This window comes from Macrobrachium nipponense, chromosome 23 (assembly GCF_015104395.2).
Source record: "Macrobrachium nipponense isolate FS-2020 chromosome 23, ASM1510439v2, whole genome shotgun sequence".
NCBI lineage: Eukaryota > Metazoa > Arthropoda > Malacostraca > Decapoda > Palaemonidae > Macrobrachium > Macrobrachium nipponense.
This window is the reverse complement of record NC_061090.1, coordinates 52,137,704-52,163,361: the sequence shown is the minus strand read 5'-3', so window position 1 is coordinate 52,163,361 and position 25,658 is coordinate 52,137,704. Positions and strand designations below refer to the sequence as shown.

The 25,658-nt window shown below is 36.8% G+C and overlaps 2 protein-coding genes across 2 annotated transcripts; both read right to left on the bottom strand.

Annotated features, from left to right (window-relative positions):
* Positions 1 to 313: 313 nt before the first annotated feature.
* LOC135200605 (uncharacterized) lies at positions 314 to 4,790 on the bottom strand. The gene is made up of 4 exons (XM_064229228.1): positions 4,537 to 4,790; positions 1,956 to 2,034; positions 690 to 1,133; positions 314 to 417 (listed from the first exon to the last, which is right to left on the bottom strand). Coding segments are annotated over exons 1-4 (600 nt in total). The 5' UTR covers positions 4,612 to 4,790; the 3' UTR covers positions 314 to 415.
* Positions 4,791 to 5,763: 973 nt separating this feature from the next.
* On the bottom strand, positions 5,764 to 21,943 carry LOC135200594 (uncharacterized). Its single transcript, XM_064229218.1, has 3 exons — positions 21,789 to 21,943; positions 8,281 to 9,070; positions 5,764 to 7,450 (listed from the first exon to the last, which is right to left on the bottom strand). Exons 2-3 carry the CDS (start codon positions 8,972 to 8,974, stop codon positions 6,615 to 6,617), a joined length of 1,530 nt encoding a protein of 509 aa, XP_064085288.1. The 5' UTR covers positions 8,975 to 9,070; positions 21,789 to 21,943; the 3' UTR covers positions 5,764 to 6,614.
* Between the last annotated feature and the right edge of the window lie 3,715 nt (positions 21,944 to 25,658).

The window sequence follows — 25,658 nt, the reverse complement described above, 5'->3', positions numbered from 1 at the left end:
TCGCTGGTACGGACAGAGGCTTTTTGGGGAGATGAAAACCAGATGTCTAATGGCTAAAAGCCTAATGTTTGGAGTAACAAAAAAATTCCCTTCGAAAAGCCTAGAAAAAAATCATTATCTTTCCTTTTCTTTCTGTTCTCTTCTTCCTTATTATCCGTTTCGTGCCTTTTTCTTAAGTATTATTAAGTTATTGTCTTTTGGAATAACGACACTGTGCCACATATTACAGTTACACACACACAACACACACACACACACACACATATATATATATATATATATATATATATATATATATATATATATATATATATGTGTGTGTGTGTGTGTGTGTGTGCTATTAGCGTCGTTCTTCCAAACCAGAGCTGAACAATGACCTCTCTTCGGGGGCGTTCTTCAGAAAGGGCCTTCTTCTTCCTGAAGTAGAAGAAAATCACATTTCTTGATGACCTCACGTCTGGCAATAAGGTATTTCTATGCCATTCGGTCAGTTGGGAAATCACAGAGTAATGTCAGCAATCAAAAACGAGATGTACGGGGTGTCCATAAAGTCCCAGTACCATAACAATTATTTATTGCTCAGAATGGTACTGGGACTTTATGGACGCCCTGTAGTCTTTCGTGACTGTATAGGCAAGGAAGGTTGATTTCGTTGACCACAAAAAAGAGAGAGAGAAAAAAAAACTTACACGGAATGCAGCAAGTACACTTGCTGTTGTGACAGAGCTCCTTCACTTTGATGCCCTGACAGGTGTCCATGATGTTGACACACGTGCCGCCCCTGCTGCAGCAGGGCCTGGGCGTGTTCTCGCATCTATGCTTCTTGCAACACGTGCAGTGAGGCCCTGGGCATAGACGGTCTTCCGTCCTGCCGTAGCACTGTTGTGGACTGTCCATCTTATTGATGCAGACGCCGTTTTCCCTCGAGCAGCAGTCCGGCGTGATCGCACATCGGTCCTTCATGCAGCACGTGCAGCGGTCACCACTGCAGAGTTCGTGCACGGCCCTCCCGCCGCAGTTGTCTCGGTCCGCTACGTCCATGCAGAGTCCGTTCCCTTGCGAGCAGTACTTGGCCTCCGCCGCCGAGGGGCAGTCCGGCTGGGCGTGTCTTGCTACTCTGGTGGCCGGGTGCTCTGTTGAATACATAGACAGGTGATAAAGTCCACAGCAATTAGACGAAAGGTATAAGCTCTGTACATGTATATATTTTTAATAGACTATACGTTTTGTAACAAGAATTGCGTATATATTTTTAATATAGTATGTTTTTAACAAGGGTTTCGTATATATTTTAATGTACTATGTTTTTGACAAGAATTTCGTATATATTTTTAATATACTATGTTTTCTAATAAGAATTTCATATGTATTTTTAATATACCATGTTTTTAACAAGAATTTCGTATATATTTTTAATATACTATGTTTTTAATAAGAATTTCGTATATATTTTTAACATACTATGTTTTGTAACAAGAATTTCATATATATTTTTAATATACTACGTTTTGTTACAAGAACCTCATATATATATTCTAACAAGAATTTCATATATATTTTTAATATACTATGTTTTCTAACAAGAATTTCATATATATATTTTAAGATACTGTTTTGTAACAAGAATTTCATATATATTTTTAATATAATAAGTTTTGTAACAAGAATTTCATATCTTAAAACATATCTAACATACTATATTCTGTAACAACTAACAAGAATTTCACTGTTGACTTCATCTAACATTTATGATAAGTACGACATCGTGCTTTATAATTCATATATACACTTATATATATATATATATATATATATATATATATATATATATATATATGTGTGTGTGTGTGTGTGTGTGTGTAGTGTGTAATATATATATATATATATATATATATATATATATATATACATATGTTATATTACTATGCATAACAACAAGATTCTCACATTCTCACCTAAAGTTGCCACTAGAGGACTTGATTGATGACCATCGGCTATATTGGCTGGACGAAGCGTGGCGAACGCTGTCCCCAGCTGTTAATAGACAAAATACCATCATTAATGCCTTTTTTTTGGGTTCCATCTGACCATCTCTTCTTAGGCAATGAGATGTTTCTGTTCTCTCTGCCAAGAGATGCTCGTAAGACCGTGAAACAGAACACGAAACGTGTAATGGAGTGAAGAAGCAGAAAGTGATTGTCTAGGGTAGCAATCCGCAATTATGTAAATGAACAGTAACTGTGTTGGAAATCAATACGATTTTTAATAATAATAATAATAATAATAATAATAATAATAATTTTTCCATTTGCATCGTTTCAAATTATGGTTTTTGCACGTATACATAAATGCTGACCCACACTTCTTAATAAAAATAATAATAATAATAATATTAATAATAATAATAATATAATAATATTTAGGAAGCAGACCCTCTCTCCAAGCATACTTTATACAAAAGTAATAGCTACTTCAGCAGCGTTACATTTGTTTTAGAAAAAGATTCCTCTCTATTTTCCGAATAGCGGCTTTTTCCGTGCTACTTAGACAGGCTAATAGAGCGCCTATAGAGGTCATGATCAAATACAGGGTCAAAATCGGTGTATGTATTTGAATTTTACAGATAAACTATGATACCATAGTCATCAAAGTCATTAACGATTCTCTCTCTCTCTCTCTCTCTCTCTCTCTCTCTCTCTCTCTCTCTCTCTCTCTCTCTCTCTCAGAGAGAGAAAGTCGTTAATGACTTTGATGACTATGGTATCATAGTTTATCTGTAAAATTCAAATAGATACACCAATTTTGACTCTGTATTTGATCATGACCTCTATAGGCTCTCTATTAGCCTGTTTCAGTATACGGAAAAAGCCGCTATTCGGAAAATAGAGAAGACTTTCTCTACAAGTGTAACACTGCTGAAGTATCCATTACTTTTAATAATAATAATAATAATAATAATAATAATGATAATAATACTAATAATAATAATAATAATAATAATAATAATTCTTCCACTTACATCGTTTCAAAGTATGGTTTTTGCACGTATACGTAAATGCTGACCTTCACTTATTAATAAAAATGATAATAAGAAATTGAAACTTTGATCGGCATAGAAAAAAGATATCAGATGGCAATCCATTTGCATATTCATTGCTCATGACCGGAAGTGGCCTTTTATCATTTTGTTTCAGTATTTTATGTGAACTTTTCTATTGAAACCTCTTTGTCAAGTCTTCGAAGAGCGTCGACATTTGAACAAAGGCGTGATCCGACCGCCAGCTTACTCGGGCCACGTTCTAAATTCAACGGTCAAACAGCCCGTTGTTTTACCAACGAAAATTGAAATAAATACGCTTTGTATTTATTAGAGAAAAATTGTTCTGTACTGTGTGACATGCATATTATTTTATTTTTTACATTTTCTTTCTAATAAGCCGTTCAATATCCCATCCTAAAATACCTGTCTCTTTAACTCAACGCGAAAGACCTTTTTCAGACCTTTTTAGGCTTTTTCATAGACCTTTCCTAGCCCCCCAACAACAACAACAAGAAGAAGAAAAACAAAGTCGTTTGTAGGCTTACTCCCCGAGTAAGCGAAAATTAAATTAAATTACCGTCATCAAGCAGAGACACCAAGATATAAGCTGTTGTTTGAAAGGTTAGAATTCACAGGTATAGAGGAAGCGTTCCTAAAACATTCTGCTATGTAGCATTCGTTAGTTAATGGGACTGGATCATTTCGACTGTTGTTTTCACGAGAGCACACACACACACACACACACACACATATATATATTATATATATATATATATATATATATATATATATACATATATACTATATATATATATATATATATATATATATATATATATATATATGTGAGTGTTATATATACATATAGTATGTATATATCTATATATATAGATATATATATATATATATATATATATAGATAGATAAATAACGTTTTATATACAGGGTGTCCATACAAAGTCCCAGTACCATTGCAAGTATAACCATCCAACAAATAGAGTCATGCATTTTTTTTTTGTTTTTTTTTTTTTTTTTTTTGTTAAAATGAAGTGCCTCTGAATGTACAAACTTGTTGGGGAAATATAGAACATTCTGCAAAAAAACTGCATTGCCACCCTACGTTATATGCTTTCTGAGCGAAATACTTGTAATGGTACACTGGGACTTTATGGACACTATATATATATATATATATATATATATATATATATATATATATATATATATATATATATATATATATATATATATACATACTACATACATACATTTATATGTGTGTATGCATCCAAACATGGGGGGCGTATAAATGCATGATTTTCAGAGAGAACCACTTAACATAGTCTCTTGTATATAGAAACGCGAGAGAGAGAGAGAGAGAGAGAGAGAGAGAGAGAGAGAGAGAGAGAGAGAGAGAATATCAATCTCCGGCGTAAAAAAAATCACCTTAGAAATGGTGCAAGTAGGATTTCTTAAAGAGTGAATCTAATAAATACCTGCATAAGAGCCAGACCCAAGAGAGTTATCCAGGCATTGATCTTTGTCATCATCTCTTTACTTCTTGCTGCCATTTCGTAGTCTTTGGTTTCGTCCCACTAGAATCCTTCCTCTTCTTCTCCTTCTTCTTCTTCTTCTTCTTCTTCTTTTTGAGAGTCTTTTTCCTAGCTATTCCCTATAAAATGACCTATAGTCAATTCACATCAACTGTGCATCTGATGTCTAGGCCAGTCACTTACGACGCTCCTGATTTGGTTGTTGATAAGCCAATCACAGGGCTGGAAATTCGACTCAGTCTCTCTCGAGAGAGTTCACGTAGGCAGGGAGTACTATGTTCCACCTATCCTCAGGGATACGTCTTTCAAAATTATTCCTCAGGAGAAGTGGAACATCCATCCTGCCTATGTGAACTCTCGAGAGAGACTGAGTCGAGTTTCCAGCCTTGTGATTGGCTTATCAACAGCCAATCAGGAGCGTCGTAAGTGACTGGCCTAGACATCAGATGCACGCTGGATGTGAATCTACAAGTATAGTATGTTTGCTTTCAATAATGTCTCCACGTTCGGTCCAAATGAGAGGTCAGCACTGACTTTGTTAAACGGAGGAAAACTTATAAGCAAAAGACTCTTTGTTTCTTTTTTATGTGAATATGAACTTACGAAAAGATTAGCTTGTTCTCGTGAAACGCTTTTAGATTGTCCAGTGAGGTAACAACGGTTGCACACTGCTGTTCCTTCAGCACGTCATAGAATTTTGACTATAAGATTAATAATAAACTTCTATGAATCAAACTGCGTTACTGTCTGCCAAGGCAATTCAGCGCCGAGAGACTCCCTAAAGCGACGAAAACAACACCTTAACAGAGAGCTTTGGCACTTTGGCACCCCCTCTCGGGAGCGGTTTCAACCGACCTCTTCGGTGACCTGTAGTCAATTGACTCTCTAGTCAACCGAGTGCCCCTCTTTTTATTATGGTCTCCGTCGTGATGTCGCTGATCGATCGTACTATCAAGTAAGTGAAGAGGTCTGTTCCCCTTTCTTTAGATTATGTATACAGATAGATAGTTACGTTCAGGGACGTGCAAAAGGGAGATAGATACGTTCAGGGGCGTGCACAAGGGCGTGGCTTTGGGTACTTCAGCCCCGGCCCTTTTTCTTCTTCGTAGCTAAGGTGCCCTTTTTCGCCGGAGGTAACAATACTGAATTTAATGGATTTTAAGACTCACATTATCCTTTTAACATTTTTTATTTTTATATGTATTGTATATTTTTATATAAATAATTGTAGCATATACAACATGGTATATTTCATTATAAAAAACTAAGGGGGTAACCTTTTTTCATATTTTAAGTAACAAAATTAAACAGGCATAGTACTGTGGCTTTACTTTCCCATTTTATTAACTCGTGTGATTATGAGTTTTCTTTTTATTGTTATTACTGTTATTATATTATAGAAAGTGAAATCATTAAAGTAGTAATTGACTATTGTCTTTATACGTTACGTGTAATACATGTCTCTTGCACTAACAGAGTACTTACCTGATCCATGGTTGTTGGTATCTTTGTACTGATGCATATCTGTTTATATCTGGCACTTGTTCTTTTACCAGCCACGCTCCACATTTCCTATACCCTACTGTGCTCTACCACCAGCTCGTGCCCAGGGGCCAGAATCGTCCAAGGCTCAAGTGAAGGGAAAGAAAATCTCATGAAACTCAGGTTCATTCATGATGAACAAAGATGGAAAGAAATTCTTCAGTGCTGATTGCATGAGTCTCCTTATATCCTAAGTCTCATCAGTAAATTTTGGTCTTTCTCTGAAATTAGTGATTTCATCTAAGAAATCGGGAGCTAATTAGCTTCATGATGCTCTGTGATGTCTGTCAATGTATGGCAGGAACGATTGTTTTTTCATTTCTTGTTACTGTCATCTCGTAGGACATGGTAAGCATTGGCCACTTTCTTCATGGTCCCAAGAAAGGTTCAACAACAATTTTCATGTTAACAATAGATTCGACGACAACCTATCAGTTCAGAAACACTCCTGGCATAAAAAGGGCCTTCATGGGGCAACATTAGGTCATCCTTTGACAGTAACAGCAAATGTTTCCAATCACTCGGTGGTTTTTGGTTATTCTAGGATTTATCAACTCCATCAGGCAATCAAGACCACCATATTCATACGCTAGCGTAAGGTGCTGCAGAGTGAGACCAGAACTTGCCATTTTTTTGGCCATCTGCTCACTCACATATTTCGTCTGAACCATATCTGCAAACGTCTTTTGATTTTCCTTCGTCATATTCCGATGCTCGACGACGTCGACAACGGAGTCGAAAGTCATGCTGAATCGGTAGATCGTCCAGAGTCTCTCCTCGTTTGTGAGTCCTTCGAAGCGAAGGAGTTCCCCAAGATTTCTTATTTTCATCAAGTTGTCTATGCCATGGACTGGCTTTTGGAAAGCTCGGTTCATAAAATTCTTGGAAAAATACTTGATGAGTTTCCAAAGCTTGTAAGAAGGAAGTTGTGTTGGCCCACCTCTGGGGAAAAGATCTAGGTAGATCTCGTAACTGTCAGAAAACCCAGCGACTCTCTCTCGAAGTCGCTCCAGTAGGAATTTCTCCTCGAGAAGGACGTTCCGGATGAGGTGCTGTGACTGGAAACATTTGGTGTTGTGAGAAATGAGTATGGTGTTTTCTTGCAGGTGCTCGATGAACTGCAGTACTCCCTCTTCTAAAGAGACGGTTCGGACAATATGCCCGTTCTGTCTCAAAGTGCCGTCGACGATGGTTAACCCGTTGACTTTCGAGGCTATGTCTTGGATGGGTTTTGATGGCATGATGTAAGTGGAGAAGTCCTCTCTCCCGGGTAGGAGGTCGCTGCAGGTTAGCTGAATAATGTCGCAGTCTCCAGCTGTCAAAGAATGGCTGAAATTAATATTGTCTCAAGCTGTCAAACTCAAACTCTCTCTCTCTCTCTCTCTCTCTCTCTCTCTCTCTCTCTCTCTCTCTCTCTCCACGACAACAACAAAGTAGTTTGTAGGCTTACTCCCCAAGTAAGCTAAAAGGGCCCAAGTGCATTACTGCATTGTGGCTAATTAGTAAAGGCTGCATTATTGCCAATGAGAAAGTACAAAACATAAATAAACCACATACAAATTGTATGATCACCTCATCAACAGCAACAATAAAGGAAATTCCTCGTTGGACGAGTGTTTAACGTGCTAGCCTACCGGTTCGGTAGTCGTGAGTTCGATTCCCCGCTCTGCAAACGTGGAATCAGAGGAATATATTTCTGGGGATTAGAAATTCATTTCTCGATACAATGTGGATCAGATTCCACAATAAGCTGTAGGTCCCGTTGCTAGCTAATTAATTGGTTTCTAGCTACGTGAAAAATATCTAATCCTTCGGGCCAGCCCTAGGAGAGCTGTTAATCAGCTCAGTGGTCTGGTTAAACTAAGATATACTAAAACTTTTTTTTAACACTAAAGGACTTCTTTTAAAAGCAAATATTTTTTATGTATGCCCGAATGTGCTGACTGATCGAGGCTCTTTTTGGAAGCTTTTCTGAACATCTGATAAAGTCCCTTTTTTATATACGTTTCTGATAAGAAAACATGAGGCGCTATAGGTTAACTGCGTCAGAAATTAGAGGAAAAACATGGAGGCTACATCTCAAGAAGGGTTGTGAAAAAAAGAGGATATTTTGATTTTGTTTTCAAAATCAGCGCGATATCTTACCCAAAGAAGTTGTTTCTACGCCGAAGGCCACCATCTTATGAAGTCCATTCCTTTCCACCTGCACTTTCGCTGGCTCAGGTATGTGATCAGGAATCTTTGCTCCTATGAGATCCTTAATGCTTCTTGATGGCTCATAGTCCTGTGGTGCCTCCTCCTCATCCTTGATGATAATATGCTCTCCTTCATCCCCATGGCACCGTATGTCGTCATGGGAAGAGCTACAACCATCTCTCTCATTTTTTGTTTCCTCTGCCATATTCTCATTATCTGCAGGTTTCGCTTTATCTGAGAAATTCAGCTGCTTTTTCACACGATCTCGACCTTCTTTGGAATAGCTCTCCTGTGCACAAGGCTCTGCAGTCCCAGACCTTATTGCAGGAACTTCAAAAAAGTTAGAAATGTATGAATTTGGCGGGTAGCTCTTGGAAGGGCTCTTTTGCAGCTTTGTCTTGTGCCCGCTTGCTTCCTTTGGTTTCTTTTTCCTTTTGGTTGGAGTGCTTTTGGAGTGTTCTGAGCCACATGGAGTGTTGGGCTGCTGGAATAGCAGGTGCTTTTCTGGTGTCATCAAAGCTTCTGTAATAGTGCCAGGCGGTTCCTTTTTGACAATAGCTTCTGTAATAGTGCCGGGCGGTTGCTTCTTGACCTCGCTCTGGGAAAGAGAAGAAGGAGGCTCATCCTGTGGTGCTTTCGACATGGTTTGTAAATATGCCTTTCAAACCAAGCGACCGTCAGCTGTGTTGCTTTGGAATCGAATCGGCTGAACTGCTTGGGAATTACAAGACTTCAAAGCCTGAAAAGACAATATAGAAGGAAGTCAGAAGCTGTCTGTCCTGAGACAAAGAGAAGGGACGTTTTTAGAAGGGAACCTGTCAGTTATCGCCTTTGCTCATATATTCATGTTTATACAAAGTACAAAGTTATTAGTTCTTCGTTGGGCGAGTGGATTTCGAATCGGCTACCAATCCGGTGGTCCGAAGTTCGATTCTCGGCTCGGCCAACGTGGAACAAGAGGAATTTATTTCTAGTGATGCAAATTCATTTATCGATATAATGTGGTTCGGATCCCACAATAAGCTGTAGGTCCCGTTGCTAGGTAACCAATTGGTTCCTAGCTACGTAAAAATAACTAATCCTTAACTTTAACAAAGTTATTAGATTTAATGTCAAGGTGCTCAAAGAGTCAGCCATGAGTCATGTAAGTAATTAGTATTAAAGAAGGGAGAAATAGGCATTTGAAAGGCTAGTAGTCTACGGGCATAACCAGCCCTGTTTCACGGGCAGAACCTGCTTCGTTTCAGGGAGGGGGTGTGGGGGAAGGTAGGATGAAACCCCATTTTTAACCATCTTATGGGTCCCCACAATAACCCTGCCAAGTTTCATGCCCATCAGACCAGCCACTTGGCCGTGATTAAATGACAGACGGACGGAGAGACATAACGCCCATTATAGTAAGATGTGCTTTTTGTCCAGATCTTATGTGATTGTGGGATGACAAAAGTTTATGGATCATAAGTATATAAAAATAAAATATATATATATATATATATAGATATATATATATATATATATATCCTAATAAAAGGAGCCCATAAAAAACACCAAAAGTAGAGAAAAGTACTATATTTCAGAGACTGCTGTCTCTCTCTTCAGGTATAGAATGAGAAAAGTTTACAGAAAAGGTGGTATTTATACCAAGAGATTCGTCCACAAGTAAGCCAATTTAGGTCACCCCCGCTGATAATCTTCCTTTAATCTTCTTAAGCGTTGGTTGAATGAACACTGCGTCGACGATGTCCGATGTCCAATTCCCTTTGAGATGTTCATTACTGCTTCTCTTATTAGGCCGATTCCATCATTTGACTCTTGTACCGGCAGTTGCTGCTATAAATTACACGTGACATATTCCAGTTTATTCTATGGTTATGTTCATTTATATGGTTGAAAATAGCCCGAGTTCTGTTGTCCATAACCTAACTGACCGTTTGTGTTGTATTAATCTCTGGGGAAGTGATTTACCTGTAAATCCGATGTAAGATTGGTCACAGTCCTGGCATGGGATCTCATATACCCAGAGTCTTTGGGCGATGTCTTTTGTTGGACGTTAATCAGGGATTTGGCTAAGGTATTTGGGTAGGTAAATGCAAAAGGGTTTTATGGGCTCCTTTTATTAGATGGAATTCTGTTGTTACAGAACACTTTTACCAGTCATATATATATATATATATATATATATATATATATATATATATATATATATATATATATATATGTACATCGAGCTACAAATGTCCTTTAACCCTCTTACGCCGATTGGACGTATTAAAACGTCGAGTCAAAATGTCTCCCGTATGCCGATTGGACGTATCATACGTCGGCTCAAAAAAGTTTTTTTAAAAATTCGCGGCAAAAATACTTATAGGCCTACCAGCCGAAAACTTTTGTATCACGCGCCTTGGGGGATGCTGGGAGTTCACGGATCAAGGCGTTGTTTTGTTTACAATCGCTACGCAGGCGCGCAAGCGCGAATTCTTTCTTATCGCACTAAAAAGTATCAGTGACACATCTCGGAAATTATTTCGTCACTTTGACATAATTATTGCACCATTTTTTTTTAAATTATCCTTTACATGAAGTATTATATATGAAAATGTGCGCAATTTCATGCACAATACAACTAAAAAATACTCATGATTGTAGCTTTTATCAATTTTGATATATTTTCATATAAATAACGATAAGTGCAAAAATTTCAACCTTCGGTCAACTTTGACTCTACAGAAATGGTCGAGAAACGCAATTGTAAGCTAAAATTCTTATATTATAGTAATATTCAATCATTGCCTTCATTTTGTTTTGCAACAAATTGGACGTCTCTAGCACAATATTTCGATTTATGGTGAATTATGTGAAAAAACTTTTTCCTTACGTTCGTGCGATAACTCTTCCGATAAATTTTTCGTGCGATTGTCCTAATGTTTGCACCCTTTTAATTTCGCCGTTACATAAAGTTTTATATATGGAAAATGTGCGCAATTTCATGCACAATACAACAAAAAACAACCCATGGTTGTAGCTTTTATCAGTTTTGAAATATTTTTCTTTTTATATAAATAACGTTAAGTGCAAAAAGTTCAACTTTCGGTCAGCTTTGACTCTACCGAAATGGTCGAAAAACGCAATGTAAGCTAAAACTCTTATATTCTAGTAATATTCAATCATTTACCTTTCATTTGCAAACGACTTGGAAGTCTCTAGCACAATATTTTGATTTATGGTGAATTTGATGAAAAAAAAAAAATTACGTTCGCGCGGTAACTCTTCCGAAAAAATCAGAATTTTTTTGTGCGATTGTCGAAATGTTTGCACCATTTAAAATTAGTAGCGTGTTTCATAAAGTTATATATATGAAAATGTGCGCAATTTCATGTAGAATACAACTAAAAATGATTGAAGGTTGTAGCTTTTCTCTTTTTTTCGAAATATTTGCATATAAATCCACGATAAATAGACACGTTCGGTCAAATTTGACTCTACCGAAATAGTTGAAAAACGCAATTGTAAGCTAAAACTCTTACGGCCTAGTAATATTCCGTCATGTTTCTTTCATTTTGAAACAAATTTGAAGTCTCTAAACAACTATTGTGATTTGATGGGTGAATTTTGAAAAATATATTTACCTTCACTCCGCGCGCCGATTGCGCGGCCGCAAGTCTCCGAAATTACGTACATGGCATTATCCATATATTTGCTCCTTTTCATATTAGCCTTTTTATAGAGTTTCATATATCAAAATGTGCGCAAATTCATGAAGAATACAATAAAAAATAATTGAAGGTTGTAGCTTTTTCCATCTTCGAAATATGTGCTATATGAAAAATATATATTAAAAATTTTGACATTCGGTCAAATTTAACTCGTCCGAAATGGTCGAAATCTGCAATTCTAATCTAAAACTCTTACAGTATCGTAATATTCAATCATTTGTCTTAAATTTTGAAACAAATTGGAAGTCTCTAGAACATATAGAATTACGGTGAATTTTTGAAAAAAATATTTTTTTGCGTCCGCGCGTTTACGAATCGTACATCATTTTGTGATAATATTTTTCCGGTGTTACTTTTATTGTTTTACAATGTATTATATATCAAAATGATCGCAATTTAGTGTACAATACAACGCAAAAAAAAAGTAACTGGTTAGCTTTGACCGTTTTCTGCACAGCGTGATTTGAATACAATTATGTATGAATTTTTTTTTTTTTCGCTACCATATATCGCATTATTTACATATGATAATGATATTATTTTTCATTTCTGATGGTTGCATTATAAACTTCAGGCAATGACAAAAAAAGGAGCCAAAATGAACTCTTAATCTTCAAAAGTACGCGCGCTGTAATTTTTGAAAAAATATTTTTCCACTTCCGCGCTCACTCCAAACCAGGCCCGGCATACGGGAGACGTTTTGATTTTTTTGAGGGCTCGGCTTAAGAGGGTTAATATCTAATTCGCTCTACCTCAGAATTAATATATTTTCATATGTGTTTAACTGAGAGGGAATTTTTTTAGTCGATAAGAGATTTGTTGGCTCCTGGGCGCGAACCATCGAAACCAAACAAATCCAGGACGACAGTGAAGCTTAAACCCACAACGCCACTGCAAGAGGCTATAAGTTTATGCCGCCTCTCACCTACAAATACCTGTCGCTCTCAGGTATTCGTTGTTTGGAGACTGCATCAACCCACCTCGACCTCGGTAACATTGTAGTACTTTTGTCAGCACGTAGCCATTATATAAATCATATCACATTACCGTGACTCATGTACATACATCGAGCTACAAATGTCCTTTAATATCTAATTCACTCTACCTCGTAATTAATATATTTTCATATATGTTTAACCGAAGAGGAATTTTTTAGTCGATAAGAGATTTGTCAGCTCCGGGCGCGGACCATCGAAACCAAACAAATTCAGGACGACAGTGAAGCTTTAACCCACACCGCCACCACAAGATGCTATAAGTTTATGCCGCTTCTCACCTACAAATACCTGTCGCTCTCAGGTATTCATTGTTTGGAGACTGCATCAACCCACCTCAACCTCGGTAACGTTGTAGTACTGTTGTCAGCATGTAGCCATTATATAAATCATATCACATTACCGTGATTCATATACATACATCGAGCTACAAATGTCCTTTAATATTTAATTCGCTCTACCTCGGAATTAATATATTTTTCATATATGTTCAACCGAATGAGAATTTTTTAGTCGACAAGAGATTTGTCGGCTCCTGGGCGTGAACCATCAAAACCAAACAAATCCAGGACGACATGAAGCTTTCACCCACACCACCACCGCAAGAGGCTATAAGTTTATTCCGTCTCTCACCTACAAATACCTGTCGCTCTCAGGTATTCGTTGTTTGGAGACTGCATCAACCACCTCGACCTCGGTAACGTTGTAGTACTTTTGTCAGCACGTAGCCATTATATAAGTCATATCACATTACAGTGATTCATATACATACATCGAGCTATAATGTCCTTTAATATATTTTCATATATGTTTAACCGATGGGGAATTTTTTAGTCGAAACCAAACAAATCCAAGATAACAGTGAAGCTTTATCCCACACCGCCACCACAAGAGGCTATAAGTTTATGCCGCCTCTCACCTACAAATACCTGTCACTCTCAGTCTCCAAACAACGAATACTTGAGAGCGACAGGTATTTGTAGGTGAGAGGCGGCATAAACTTATAGCCTCATGCGGTGGTGGTGTGCGTTAAAGCTTCACTGTCGTCCTGGATTTGTTTGGTTTCGATGGTTTGTGCCCAGGAGCCGACAAATCTCTTATCGAAAAAAGAATTCCCCTTCGGTTAAACATATATGAAAATATATTAATTCCGAGGTACAGTGAATTAGATATTAAAGGACATTTGTAGCTCGATGTATGTATATGATCATGGTAATGTGGACATGACATATATATTATATATATATATATATATATATATATATATATAATATATATATATATCGATATATATATATATATATATATATAATATATTTGGAAAAATTGCTAATATGTTCGCTGTGACCTTTTTGGAATGTAGAGAACAGAGCCGAAGCAACGACCCGAGAAAAGCTGATAAATGATTTCTGTGATGGCGTGATTCAAAAACTGCATAGTTAGGCGAGTCAATGTTCGTCAGTTCATGGGTTTTTTCAAAGTGCCTTTGGGAAACTGGTTGTAGCCAGTAATATGAGGCGTTAGCGAAGTGTGCATTCATATGTGCGTGTGCGCCTCTTCCTTTGATAATGTATCGCTAGCCAAGTCTATGGGAAGACTTGCACAAAGATTCGTGGGAGGAAGGGAAAACCACGATGGCGGATGCCAAAGTGTTTTGGAATAGTAAGTGAGATATTCTGGCTGCATGGGTGAGTGTTAAATTATTTTAGCCAAAGGAATGGCTTGTTACACATTGTAAGAATGTTTAATCTTTACCTTTGTCTTTAAACTTATGTGTGCTAACGAGTGTGTTTCTCGTGTCTTTGAAACAGACGATTCTGGCAAAGGGGACCGAGGGTCCCGATGGGAGAGTAGACAATTGGTGTGACAAATTACTGTTTTAGACGTTTTAATGTAGGGGAGTTAACTGAGTTAAGTTAGTCTGTGAGACTTGATTTAGACTTGATTTATTATCTTTCCATTGTTAAATAAATCGTTATTTTTTATATGACTTGACTCTTATTTTGATTACCTGTTAGAATGGAGAGAAAGAGATGGAGAGAGAGAGGAGATGCCGAGAGAGAGAGAGAGAGAGAGAGAGAGGTCGCGAGCCGTTGGTCGTTTGGAGAGAGAGAGAGAGAGATTGTGTGTCGGGTTGCCTGACGCTCGGGGTTCCACGTTTACCAAATAAATAACGAGATGAATATCCCGTTAACAGGTGGTGGCGAGCGGTATAAAAGGTTTTTTTTTATGCCTAGGTACGCTAATGAAGAGACAGGTGACCAGATAAACATAGAGGGGTTATGGCTTAGCGATAGTTTTCGAACAACAGAGCCTTTGTGGGATTGTGAAAAGTTATTAAATTGTTAGGTTTCAGTTACTAAGTGAGAGATAATGAAAATATCTGTCCGTTAACTGTAGTACTGAGCGAAGTCAGTTGAACTAGGGTCAGCAAAATTCGCCTGTCGCCTGGCTGCCTGCTGAGATGAGGACTCAGCCTGGTTTGTGTGTGAATGATATCCAGTGCATTCCCAAGACGATCCGCGTGTGTTATTGGAGTGTCCTGCGCAAGTTCCAAGTTTTGTTCTCATTATGAAGTGGTGAGTGTTAAAGAACATTTCTTTTTTGGGGAGGGTTTTGAAATAATTCAGTGTAATGGGACTGGTTTAAGATGTCAAATTTTTTTTCCCATAGAAGCAGAAAGTGATGTGTTTTCTTTATTGGCGCGTGTTTAGAATAGAGCTTCATATTAATAGACAGCTATATATCATATAATATATATATATATATATATATATACATATATATATATATATATATATATATATATATATATATGCATAATATTAATATATATATATATATACATATGTATATAGTCTATATATATATATATATCCTATCTATATGTATATACATATGTATATATATATATATATATATATATATATATGTATGTATGTATGTATGTATATATGTATATATATATATATGTATGTATGATGTATGTAGATATATGTATATATGTATATATATATATATATATATATATATATATATATATATATATATATATATATATATATATATATATATATATATATATATATATATATATATATATATATATATATATATATATATTGTGATGAAGTGCCAAAGTCACCTGGTTACTACACTTACCATTCATTAAGTTGTTACCTCAAACAGCTAGACACCTGAACCCTCATCACAGGTACTAAACGACTGAATACTCTAAAGGCAACAGTGATCCCTTAACAACTTACCAGTAGACAGAAAATCAGACTAAGTTCATCAAAACGGTGTGAGGTAATCTTGTAAGTAATCAAATTAATCAAAGGGCATCACTCCATCAACAACTTTAAAAGTCTAAGTATTTCTCTGATTTCAAAAGTCTAAGTACTTCCCTGGTTCTAAGTCACTTCAAGTTAATTGAAGGAAAACAGGTCAATTACCTCTCTATGTTTCTACCTAACATCAATATAATCATAATTAAATGCATGTATATTGGTGAGAAATGAAATACTTATAAAATTTTAAATACAAAATTTTATTATCCAACTCAAAATTTATAAGTGAAATTCCCAATATCAGGGAAAATTACTGTTACTTGAAAACAAAGTAAAATTCAATTAAAATTTGAATCAATTAAGTAAAATTAAATCAAAATTAATTTTTCACAAAATTCAGGAAAATTAATTCAATCAAAATTCAAAAGTGTTAGGCAATACTTAAAATTTGGAAATTAATTCACAAGTGCTAAACAACAATAAAACTTGAAAAGAATTCTAAGTTAATGCAAATTAATTCACAAGTGTTAACTTTAATTAAATGTGCAACAATTAAGTAATGAAAATAACTAAGTTAATTAAATTGTGAATGCAAATGAAAACAGAGAAAAATGTGGAAAATACCAAAATTGCATAAAGTACTGATCACACAGCATATAAAATAAAAACACACACTTCAATAAGAAAATGAATAAATGCACCAAAATTAAACACTTCTGTAAGAAAATGGATAAATGCACTTCAAATGAAACAAACACAAAATACAAAAATTTGCAATGTGTAAAAATGTAAATCTTTTCACTCAGACCATTGTAACCATTCGTTATTAGTTCTCTAAACCATCATAACCAATAGTTATTAGTTTTTACCAAACCACTGACTATTAGTTATTAGTTTTTACCCAACCATCATAACCATTAGATATTGCAACTAATATAAATATAACACACTTTACCTTCTTGGTATACCAATTTTCTTTCTTTGCTGCAGCTTGTTTCACACTCACAAAAACCAGGCGCCGTTACATGTTTGTTCAGATTCCACAAAAACACTAAATATTACTAAATAACTCTTAAGAAATATCAAGTCTGAAATCTAAAAGTTGCAAGTGACCATTCAATAAGTATGAAATCGTTACGTTACTTTGAAATCAAAAGTGCCGAGAGAGAGAGAGAGAGAGAGAGAGAGAGAGATGTAAACGCTTTGAGGATTTAAGCCCGAATGAAATCTCTTCCTTACAAAAGCTGGCCAGTGGAGGTGACACAAAACGTTTTAAGCAATGAGAAAGATGATGCAATCTTCCAGAAGCTTCTAACAGTAACGTAACTTTACAGACAAACTGCGAATTCTGCACGTGGCATTCGGCAAAGATGAACGCGTACGAAACGAGTAAACATTCATGTACGTACCAGTTCAACAAAGACACTTACCCGATAAAGACAAAAATCGAGCGATAATTAAGACTGACATGTTTTGATAACAACACGGAGTCAGCCAGCTCCCTTAATCTAGAGGCGATGAAAAGTTACTGAAACAACTCTAGCTTTGAACGGACAAAGATAATCTCTCTCTCTTTTCATACTACGTTATATATTCTTTTATAATATGTTATGCAGAAATCTGAACACACATTTTAAACATCCTACAACTCTAACTAGCTAAGGAATCTGAAAAATGTTGCAAAATTCTATACATAAAATTTTATAGTCAAACAGGGGATATATGCGTTTTGAAAGTAGCAATGTAATATATATATATATATTATATATATATATATATAGATATGTGTGTGTGTGTGTGTGTGTGTGTGTGTGTGTAATGATAATTATAAGAAATAGTAGTCGATAGGGTAGCGTAAAAACAGAGAGAGAGTATAATTAAAGTACAGTGAAAATAATGAGAAAGAGAAAGAGAAGGAGAGAAAATAATCAGAGTATGTGCAGAGAAAATAACGAGAGAGAGAGAGAGAGAGAGAGAGAGAGAGAGAGAGAGATGAGACGAGAGAGAGAGAGAGAGAGAATTGGACTTTGGTGTGTGAGTCAGAATTCAATCAGCAAGCGTAGACGTAACCAAGATCTTCGTCACAGGACGTAGGACCATAACACCATCACAATGAAAATCTTAAGACCGTCATAAAACCTTTGACCTGTGACCTCGCACCAAACTTACTCAGCTTCTAGCAGGAATGCAGCTCCGCCTCCCGGAGGAGGTATTAACATGTTAAATTATTGACTCCGCCTGGAAAAAGAGGAATTAACATGTTAACCCAATCTAAAAGGGGATGGGGACAAGATAAGGGAACACCACTCCATGAATCAAGAATCCAGTTGGGCGGAGAACCAAAATCTACACCTCCTAAGGAGGTGGTGCCGCATTCGAACCGAGGGTGGCTCAATTTGATATTGTTTTGTAGTATTACTTGTAACTCTAATTCTTTGCACAGTAAAGAAACAAACTCTGCCGTTCGTCTCATTCAAACTTCTCCTGAGAGACTAAGAATACAAAGATTACTAATCCAGACCTAACATTAAGAAGAAGCATAAAGATAAATACCAGACTGCAGAACGCATTATCAAGAAGAAGAAGCAGGTAAGCGATCATATAACTCGAACGCTCTACCTTACAAAAACACACCACAAAAATTTGTGCACCTCATAACAATATTATAATATATATATATATATATATATATATATATATATATATATATATATATATATAAAGACAAATGCCACGAAGGAAAGAGAAACGATGGAGTGGTGCTATAGTAGATTCACATAAACCAATCACAGTGCTGGAAGCTCTGTCTCTCTCGAGAGTTCACATGGGTAGGATCTATGTAAGACGTATCCCTCAGTAGAGGCGGAACATAGATCCTACTCATGTTGTGGAGGATTGAATTTTCTGTTTTGCCAAATTCTTCAGGTAGTGAGAAAGAGAAGAGAGAGAAAGCGGTGGTTGGTGGAGCGGTAGTTTGTGATAGAAACAACTGTGAGTGTAATTGAGGTAGTTGTTTATTTTTGTTTGTTTTTGTAGTTTAGTACTATAGCGAGTGTTTCGAGTGAGTGCTTTTATTGGTTCTGGCTGCAGAAGAAAGTGAATTTTCCGGCTGCCTGGATTATTTATATTTTTTGGGATTATCTTTGTCTTGATTTTGACAGTAAGTACTTCTGTTTTTTAGTGTGGATGTGAGTGATAGGATTGGGTTGTCATTGTTTGTTATTTATTTGGTTAACTTTGAATGTCAGTGATGATTGACGTTTCTTTACAGGACTGCAATTCTTCCTTAACCTTCCTCTATAATACCCTGCTCGCCACCTAAGTGGTTGATAAGGAGTTATTGTCCCCTTATCTCCCGGCATATAGTATTGGATGACGGACTATTGCGTGGAATTGGATAACGGATTGGATTGCTCTTGGATGATTGTACGGTTGATGTTGACGACTCGGAACGAACCTTGACCGAGGATATAAGATTGATATCGATGACGACGACTATGGCTGGACCTTGGAATTGAGAGTGGAATCGTTCTTGGAGGATAGATATTCCTGAAGTTGACGACTGGAACGCATTTGGATTGAGATTGACTACAGATAGTACGATTGACGTGGAAGTACCGTTGACCACGCTACTGTGGCTCAAGTGCCATATAGTTGGAGTGCTGGAGGCGCTACTATTCTCCTATAAACCCACTTATATATATGTGTCATATAATCTTGGGTTGAGTCCGTATATGTTAGGTTGTGGGTTTGCATTGGTTATTGGTTTTTATGTGTTACGTGTTAGGAAATATAGTATTAAGGTATTTGAGTAGTTTAAATATCCTTTTATTCAAGAGTCTGGTTACAGATAACGTCAGTAGAAAGTCGTGTGGTGAGGAGACTATTGTCTGCAAGGGGGATCAAGGGTGTTTTTTTTTAGAGGGGGGGGGTTACTTTAGTGCATCCCGCCACAATGTGAACTCTTTCGAGAGACTGAGAGTTTCCAGCCCTGTGATTGGCTAAGGCTGAGGCCTCGCCGAATCCGTCCGTCTATAAGCGTGTCCGTCTTCTGCGTGTGTGGCCCAACCAGATAGACGGATGAGTACGGTTACAGGACGGACAACTCAAAAATTTCTGCAGCACTTGCCGTCATGAAGGGAGCGTGCGAGGCTTTGCTCTGACTCGTTGCTGTCAACCAAATTAGAGGCGTTGAACAGTAGGAAAATCTCGACTTATGGCATAACTTTAGAACGAGGAAAGAGTGGAGAATATCCAACACCCATAAGTTACGACAGCGTCCAGACAAGTTTTTTTTAATATTGTCGGATGCCGCCGAAAACCTTTGACTTAATTCTCGAGGGCATCATATCTCGAATATCAAAATTTGATACCAATTACAAAAGATCAGTATCAACGTAAGAAACTTGTAGTAACTCTGAGGGAAGGACTACTGATTTCGAAATTTGTAAAGTTGCACTTTATATTAGTTAATACAAAAATTAAGATACGTAAATTGTGTGTGAACTGAACACTGATACAGTAACTTCTGAAACAAAGGTATTTACATAAATGTATCCGTTAGAATATAATAAAAAAAATTACTTGAATCCTTTATCATAATCAAAGTTGGGCAGGTCGTTCAAATGCAGGTTGTTGTAGGACTACCACAAATTCTTCCTTCGTGCGCGTCCAACTGCTGCTAAAACAAAACGTTTTGTTCCTTGTGCGTCCAGTCCGGGAACGCACCCGACGCCAATCATGCTCATGCGCCGTGTGGGGCCACTCGTATTTGAATTATGATAGTTGATCGAACGCTTACCCGTGTTGGGCGCACGCGACGGATTCGGTGGGGCCTTAGCCTTATCAACAGCCAATCAGGAGCGTCGTAAGGGACTGGCCTAGACATCAAATGCACGGCTGATGTGAATCTACTATAGGCCTTTCGAGTTACTGCTAAATAAAGGACAGTAAGTCGAAAGGCCTAGCATCATTTCATTGTTTCTCTTTCCTTCGTGGCATTTGTGTTTATTTTTATATATTGTGATGAAGATCCACATACAACACTTCGGCCAGGGCGCAAATTATCCTTTCTTTTGTCACGGCCGGCAGTGACGTCACGCAGGGCAATTTTTCTTTGTATTCAGTACTTTGTTGTGAATAATAATAGAAATAATTTTTCCCAGATTATATTATGAAACACGAGGGAAGGGAATATGGTGTGCTGTAATAGCACGGGGGCACTCTACATGTTATGCATATACAACTAATAGTATACGACGCAGGCGACGCAAAGCTTAAAGATAAAATAATACGTGTCAGTGACGAGACGAAACGAGACGAACGCAGACTCGCCAAACTCAAGCCACTGGTATGCAGACTACCCAAGGTCACCAAAGCATATTGGAAAATCTACACTTCTATCCATGACCTCTTGTGATGAACGAAGGTTCAAACTGATCAGAAGTATATATACTTACGGTTATGGGGTGGTGGGGCGGCTTCTGGGAGATGGAAAATATTCAAACTTGACTCTACACACGTTGCTCGTCGGGCATCCTGCTTGCGACTGATAGTAATGTTACAAACTTGCAGGCCTTGCAGCCCCCTTCAGCCTTGAGAGCAACTGGCAAGTTGCTGCTCAGCTCAGCTCAGCTCACTGCAACAGCAACTGTGCTTTGGAGTATCCTATGGGATAGGAGCTTACCGTGACTTGACACAGTAGACCTTCTTTCGATTTTTAGCCAGCATACACACGCACATACGTATATGTGTGTTTGTAAATATATATATATATATATATATATATATTATATATCATATATATATATATACAATATACACATACACGCAGATATGTATACGTATACAGCGAGCACAAACGGATGAATTGTTCAATACGTGGCAAAGGGAAATGATAATTAGCGAAATAGTGAAGGGCTGAGATTTATATAAGAAGAAGAAGACGCAAAATACTCAAAACTAATCCAGGTGAAAAAAGTCACTGACAAAAAAAAAACAAAAAAAAAATTTACAAATATTTAATAGAAAGTGACCCCCAATGGGTTTAAACCGGTATGTGTATCCACCTTATCAGAGGCGTGTTATAGGGTACTAGCCCCCCTTTCTTTGGGGGGGGGGTCACCGTAAAAACGTTTAAAAACCTGTAAATTGATATTCCTTTTCCTGTAACTTTTTAGTTTCTTAGCCAAAATAGTGACACTTTTTTTTTTTCCCTGTATCTTGATTACCAGCTCCGTGAGAAATAAAAGGGCCCTTATCTGAATCGCCCGTGAAATCGTTGATTAATATAGGGAAGCTAGCATTTAGACCTATTTAATTTGGTTGAGAGAGATAAGAAATTTATGTAGTTATATACAATATGCTGCTCAGTCGTCCTTTAATTTTTTGATAATGAAGTTTCGTTTTACATACTGTTGTATAAAGTTGCATTTTTCTCAATCGAAAATACTATATGGGTCTCGATTTTGTTTATAATCAAGGTTTTTTATTATACATATTATTGTATAAAGTTGCATTTTTTAAAATTGAAATACTATATGGGTCTCAATATTATTGTATATATATATATATATATATATATATATATATATATACCTATATAGTATATATATATATATACATAAAGTCGCAATTTTACAAAGTTGCATTTTACTCAATCAAAATACTATATGTCTCAATTTTTTTATAATCAAAGTTTTTTTACATACTATTGTATACAGTCATATTTTTCTCAATCAAAATACTATATGGGTATCAGTTTTTTTATACTAAAGTTTTTTTTTTTTTTATACATACTATTGTATAAAGTTGCATTTTTCTCAATCAGAATACTGTATGGGTCTCAATTTTTTTATAATCAAGGTTTTTTTTATACATACTATTGTATAAAGTTGCATTTTTCCTCAGTCAAAAAATATGGGTCTCAATTCTAACTTTCCTCTATTAACGATTATCTGGCCGTTTCAAATTCGACCCACGGGGAGGGGGCGGTACTCCCGGATTGACAATTTGAAATCCCGAAAGTTACTCTTCATTCACTTACTTGAATGGAGAAATCTTCACTTCCCCTACGTGAAAATGCAGGAAAATAGCGTCGAATGTTAAAAAAAAAGATGTGACTGTAAGGTTCTTCCCGGATTGACTTCTCGGTGTCTCGTCGATAATTTTCAAAACTGAGAGCTGCTCAGTCAGCTTATCTTATCCGTTATATAAGCGCCCTGCAGCAACTTCGAAAACAAAGATAACACGAAAACCCCAGTGCAGTGTAGCCAGTGGCTGATCTAGAAATTATTCACTGGGGCCCAGCTTAGGATTAATTATATATATATATATAATATATATATATAATATATATATATATATATGATATATATATATATACATACATATATATTGCCAAGATCTTTCGGTCTACACGACCCATTACTTGTGGCAACAACTGATCATAACAGAGCAAAAACACAGCACAAGTAAACTTGGTATCCAAACTGATATTAGTACAAGATTAGCATGAGGTCCAATTCACTCTACAGAAACGAAAAAAAGAAAAAAAAAACAGGCATCACCTTTATTTATACATAGCATCACGTTTTATATATTTCGTGATCAAGTTATTCATATCTATCTCTATCTATCTATCATAAATCATATATATATATTAGATATATATTATATTATATATATATATATATATAATGTGACGGTACTTACTTTCTCGTGCACAGCTCTAAGGTAACGTGTGCCGTGGAGGCTGTACTATGGGGAATTAGCAAAAAGGGTTATCGTTTTGGATGAGAAATGAAGATTGATATTTTCTTAACATAGTTTTATTCTTCGCTGGGGGGGGGGGTACTTATAAAGTTTTCCACTTCTGAGTTTACTGGGCTTTTGGGACCTGATAAAACTTATTGGCACTTGTTGCAATTACGAGTCTATAGGCACGAGGGAATTTTACTGAGTATTGATTGTCACTTTCACTGTCTTTGATTGCTTCGCACACCACACTTTTGCACCTGTTCTTCTTCTGGGGATTCTTCTGTCCTTTCTCTGTTTCACGGCCATGCCACTGCAGTTTCTCCCCTCAGGCTCCCCGGTTGTTCTCTCTCTTGGCTTCTCTGTTCCCCTTTTTTTTTTCTCTGCTCCCTTTTTCTGCTTGCTCTCTCTCTGTCTCGCCTTTTTTGTTCAGTTGAAATCTCCTTAGCCCCGCCTTTGGATTTTGACTGGGTGTGGCATTTTCTGAAAGACTTTTTTGTGTGTTTAGTGGCTGCAGACATTATACAAGACCGCCTTCCTGTCATGTCTTTTACAATGATTCGTAGGCTCTGAATTTGTATACGCCTCCTTCTTCATGTCCTGATTCTTAGGGGCGTATCCCTTGGTAACCTCATAGGTCATTCGTCGATACTTTTGGGCTGTCTTATACCAACACTCATGGCTTTTGATTCGTCGATACTAGAGGCCTACCTTTGGGGAGGGTGGAGCTTTTAAGAATTTGGTACTTCCCTCTTTCTAACAACGGTCATAGAATTCCTTTTTAACGTATGCCAGATGGCTCTCTCTGACCTGTTCACGAAGGGAACGGCGATTAGTCATAGGCGCTAATGAGAGTAGTTTCCAATTTCTCGAATATGCCTGGGCAGTATCCCTCATCGGCTATAATCTCTTGTTGTTGGTCACTAATCGCTGGTACGGACGAGGCTTTTTGGGGGAGATGAAACCAGATGTCTAATGGCTAAAAGCCTAATGTTTTGAGTAACAAAATCCCTTCTCTGAAGATATTCCCTTTTCTCCTTTCCTTTCGCCTTATTATCCGTTTCGTGCCTTTTTCTTAAGTATTATTAAGTTTATTGTCCTTTTGGTTATAACGACACTGTGCCACACTATTACAGTCTCGGCCCGCTACCTCGCTGACTCCGACAGCGTTTATCCTAAGCTGAAGCAAATATTATACCTACAAGAGGACTCCTAACTTATGCTTCTTGGAAAGGGCATATTGAAACCTTGACTCAAAAACAATCAAAAGTGAATGTAAACACGAGCAAGTCCTTGATTAAGTAACGTTAAGGGCAACATCAAAAGTGAATGTAAACATGAGTGAAACTTCTTGAGTAAGTAACATTCAGAGAAACATTAAAACTGAATATGAATTATGAACAAGTACGTTGTTTAAGTAATATTAAAAGAATCAATCAAACTGAATTCAAATATGAGTAAGTCACATTAAGAAAACATGAAACTGAATGCAAACAATAAATCACCAAAAAAAAAAAAAAAAAACAAGAAAAACTGAAAGTTTAACATACATAAGCCCTTGAGTCACATAAGTT

Bases quoted from the DNA above. Each gene is read 5' to 3' on its own strand.
- LOC135200605 (XM_064229228.1), bottom strand. From the start codon at position 4,611: ATGGCAGCAAGAAGTAAAGAGATGATGACAAAGATCAATGCCTGGATA. The intron at 2,035-4,536 runs GTATTTATTAGA...GTCTATTAACAG, and splicing joins TGGGTCTGGCTCTTATGCAG to CTGGGGACAGCGTTCGCCAC. The intron at 1,134-1,955 runs GTGAGAATGTGA...TGTATTCAACAG, and splicing joins TCCTCTAGTGGCAACTTTAG to AGCACCCGGCCACCAGAGTA.
- LOC135200594 (XM_064229218.1), bottom strand. From the start codon at position 8,974: ATGTCGAAAGCACCACAGGATGAGCCTCCTTCTTCTCTTTCCCAGAGC. The intron at 7,451-8,280 runs GTAAGATATCGC...ATTCTTTGACAG, and splicing joins CGTAGAAACAACTTCTTTGG to CTGGAGACTGCGACATTATT.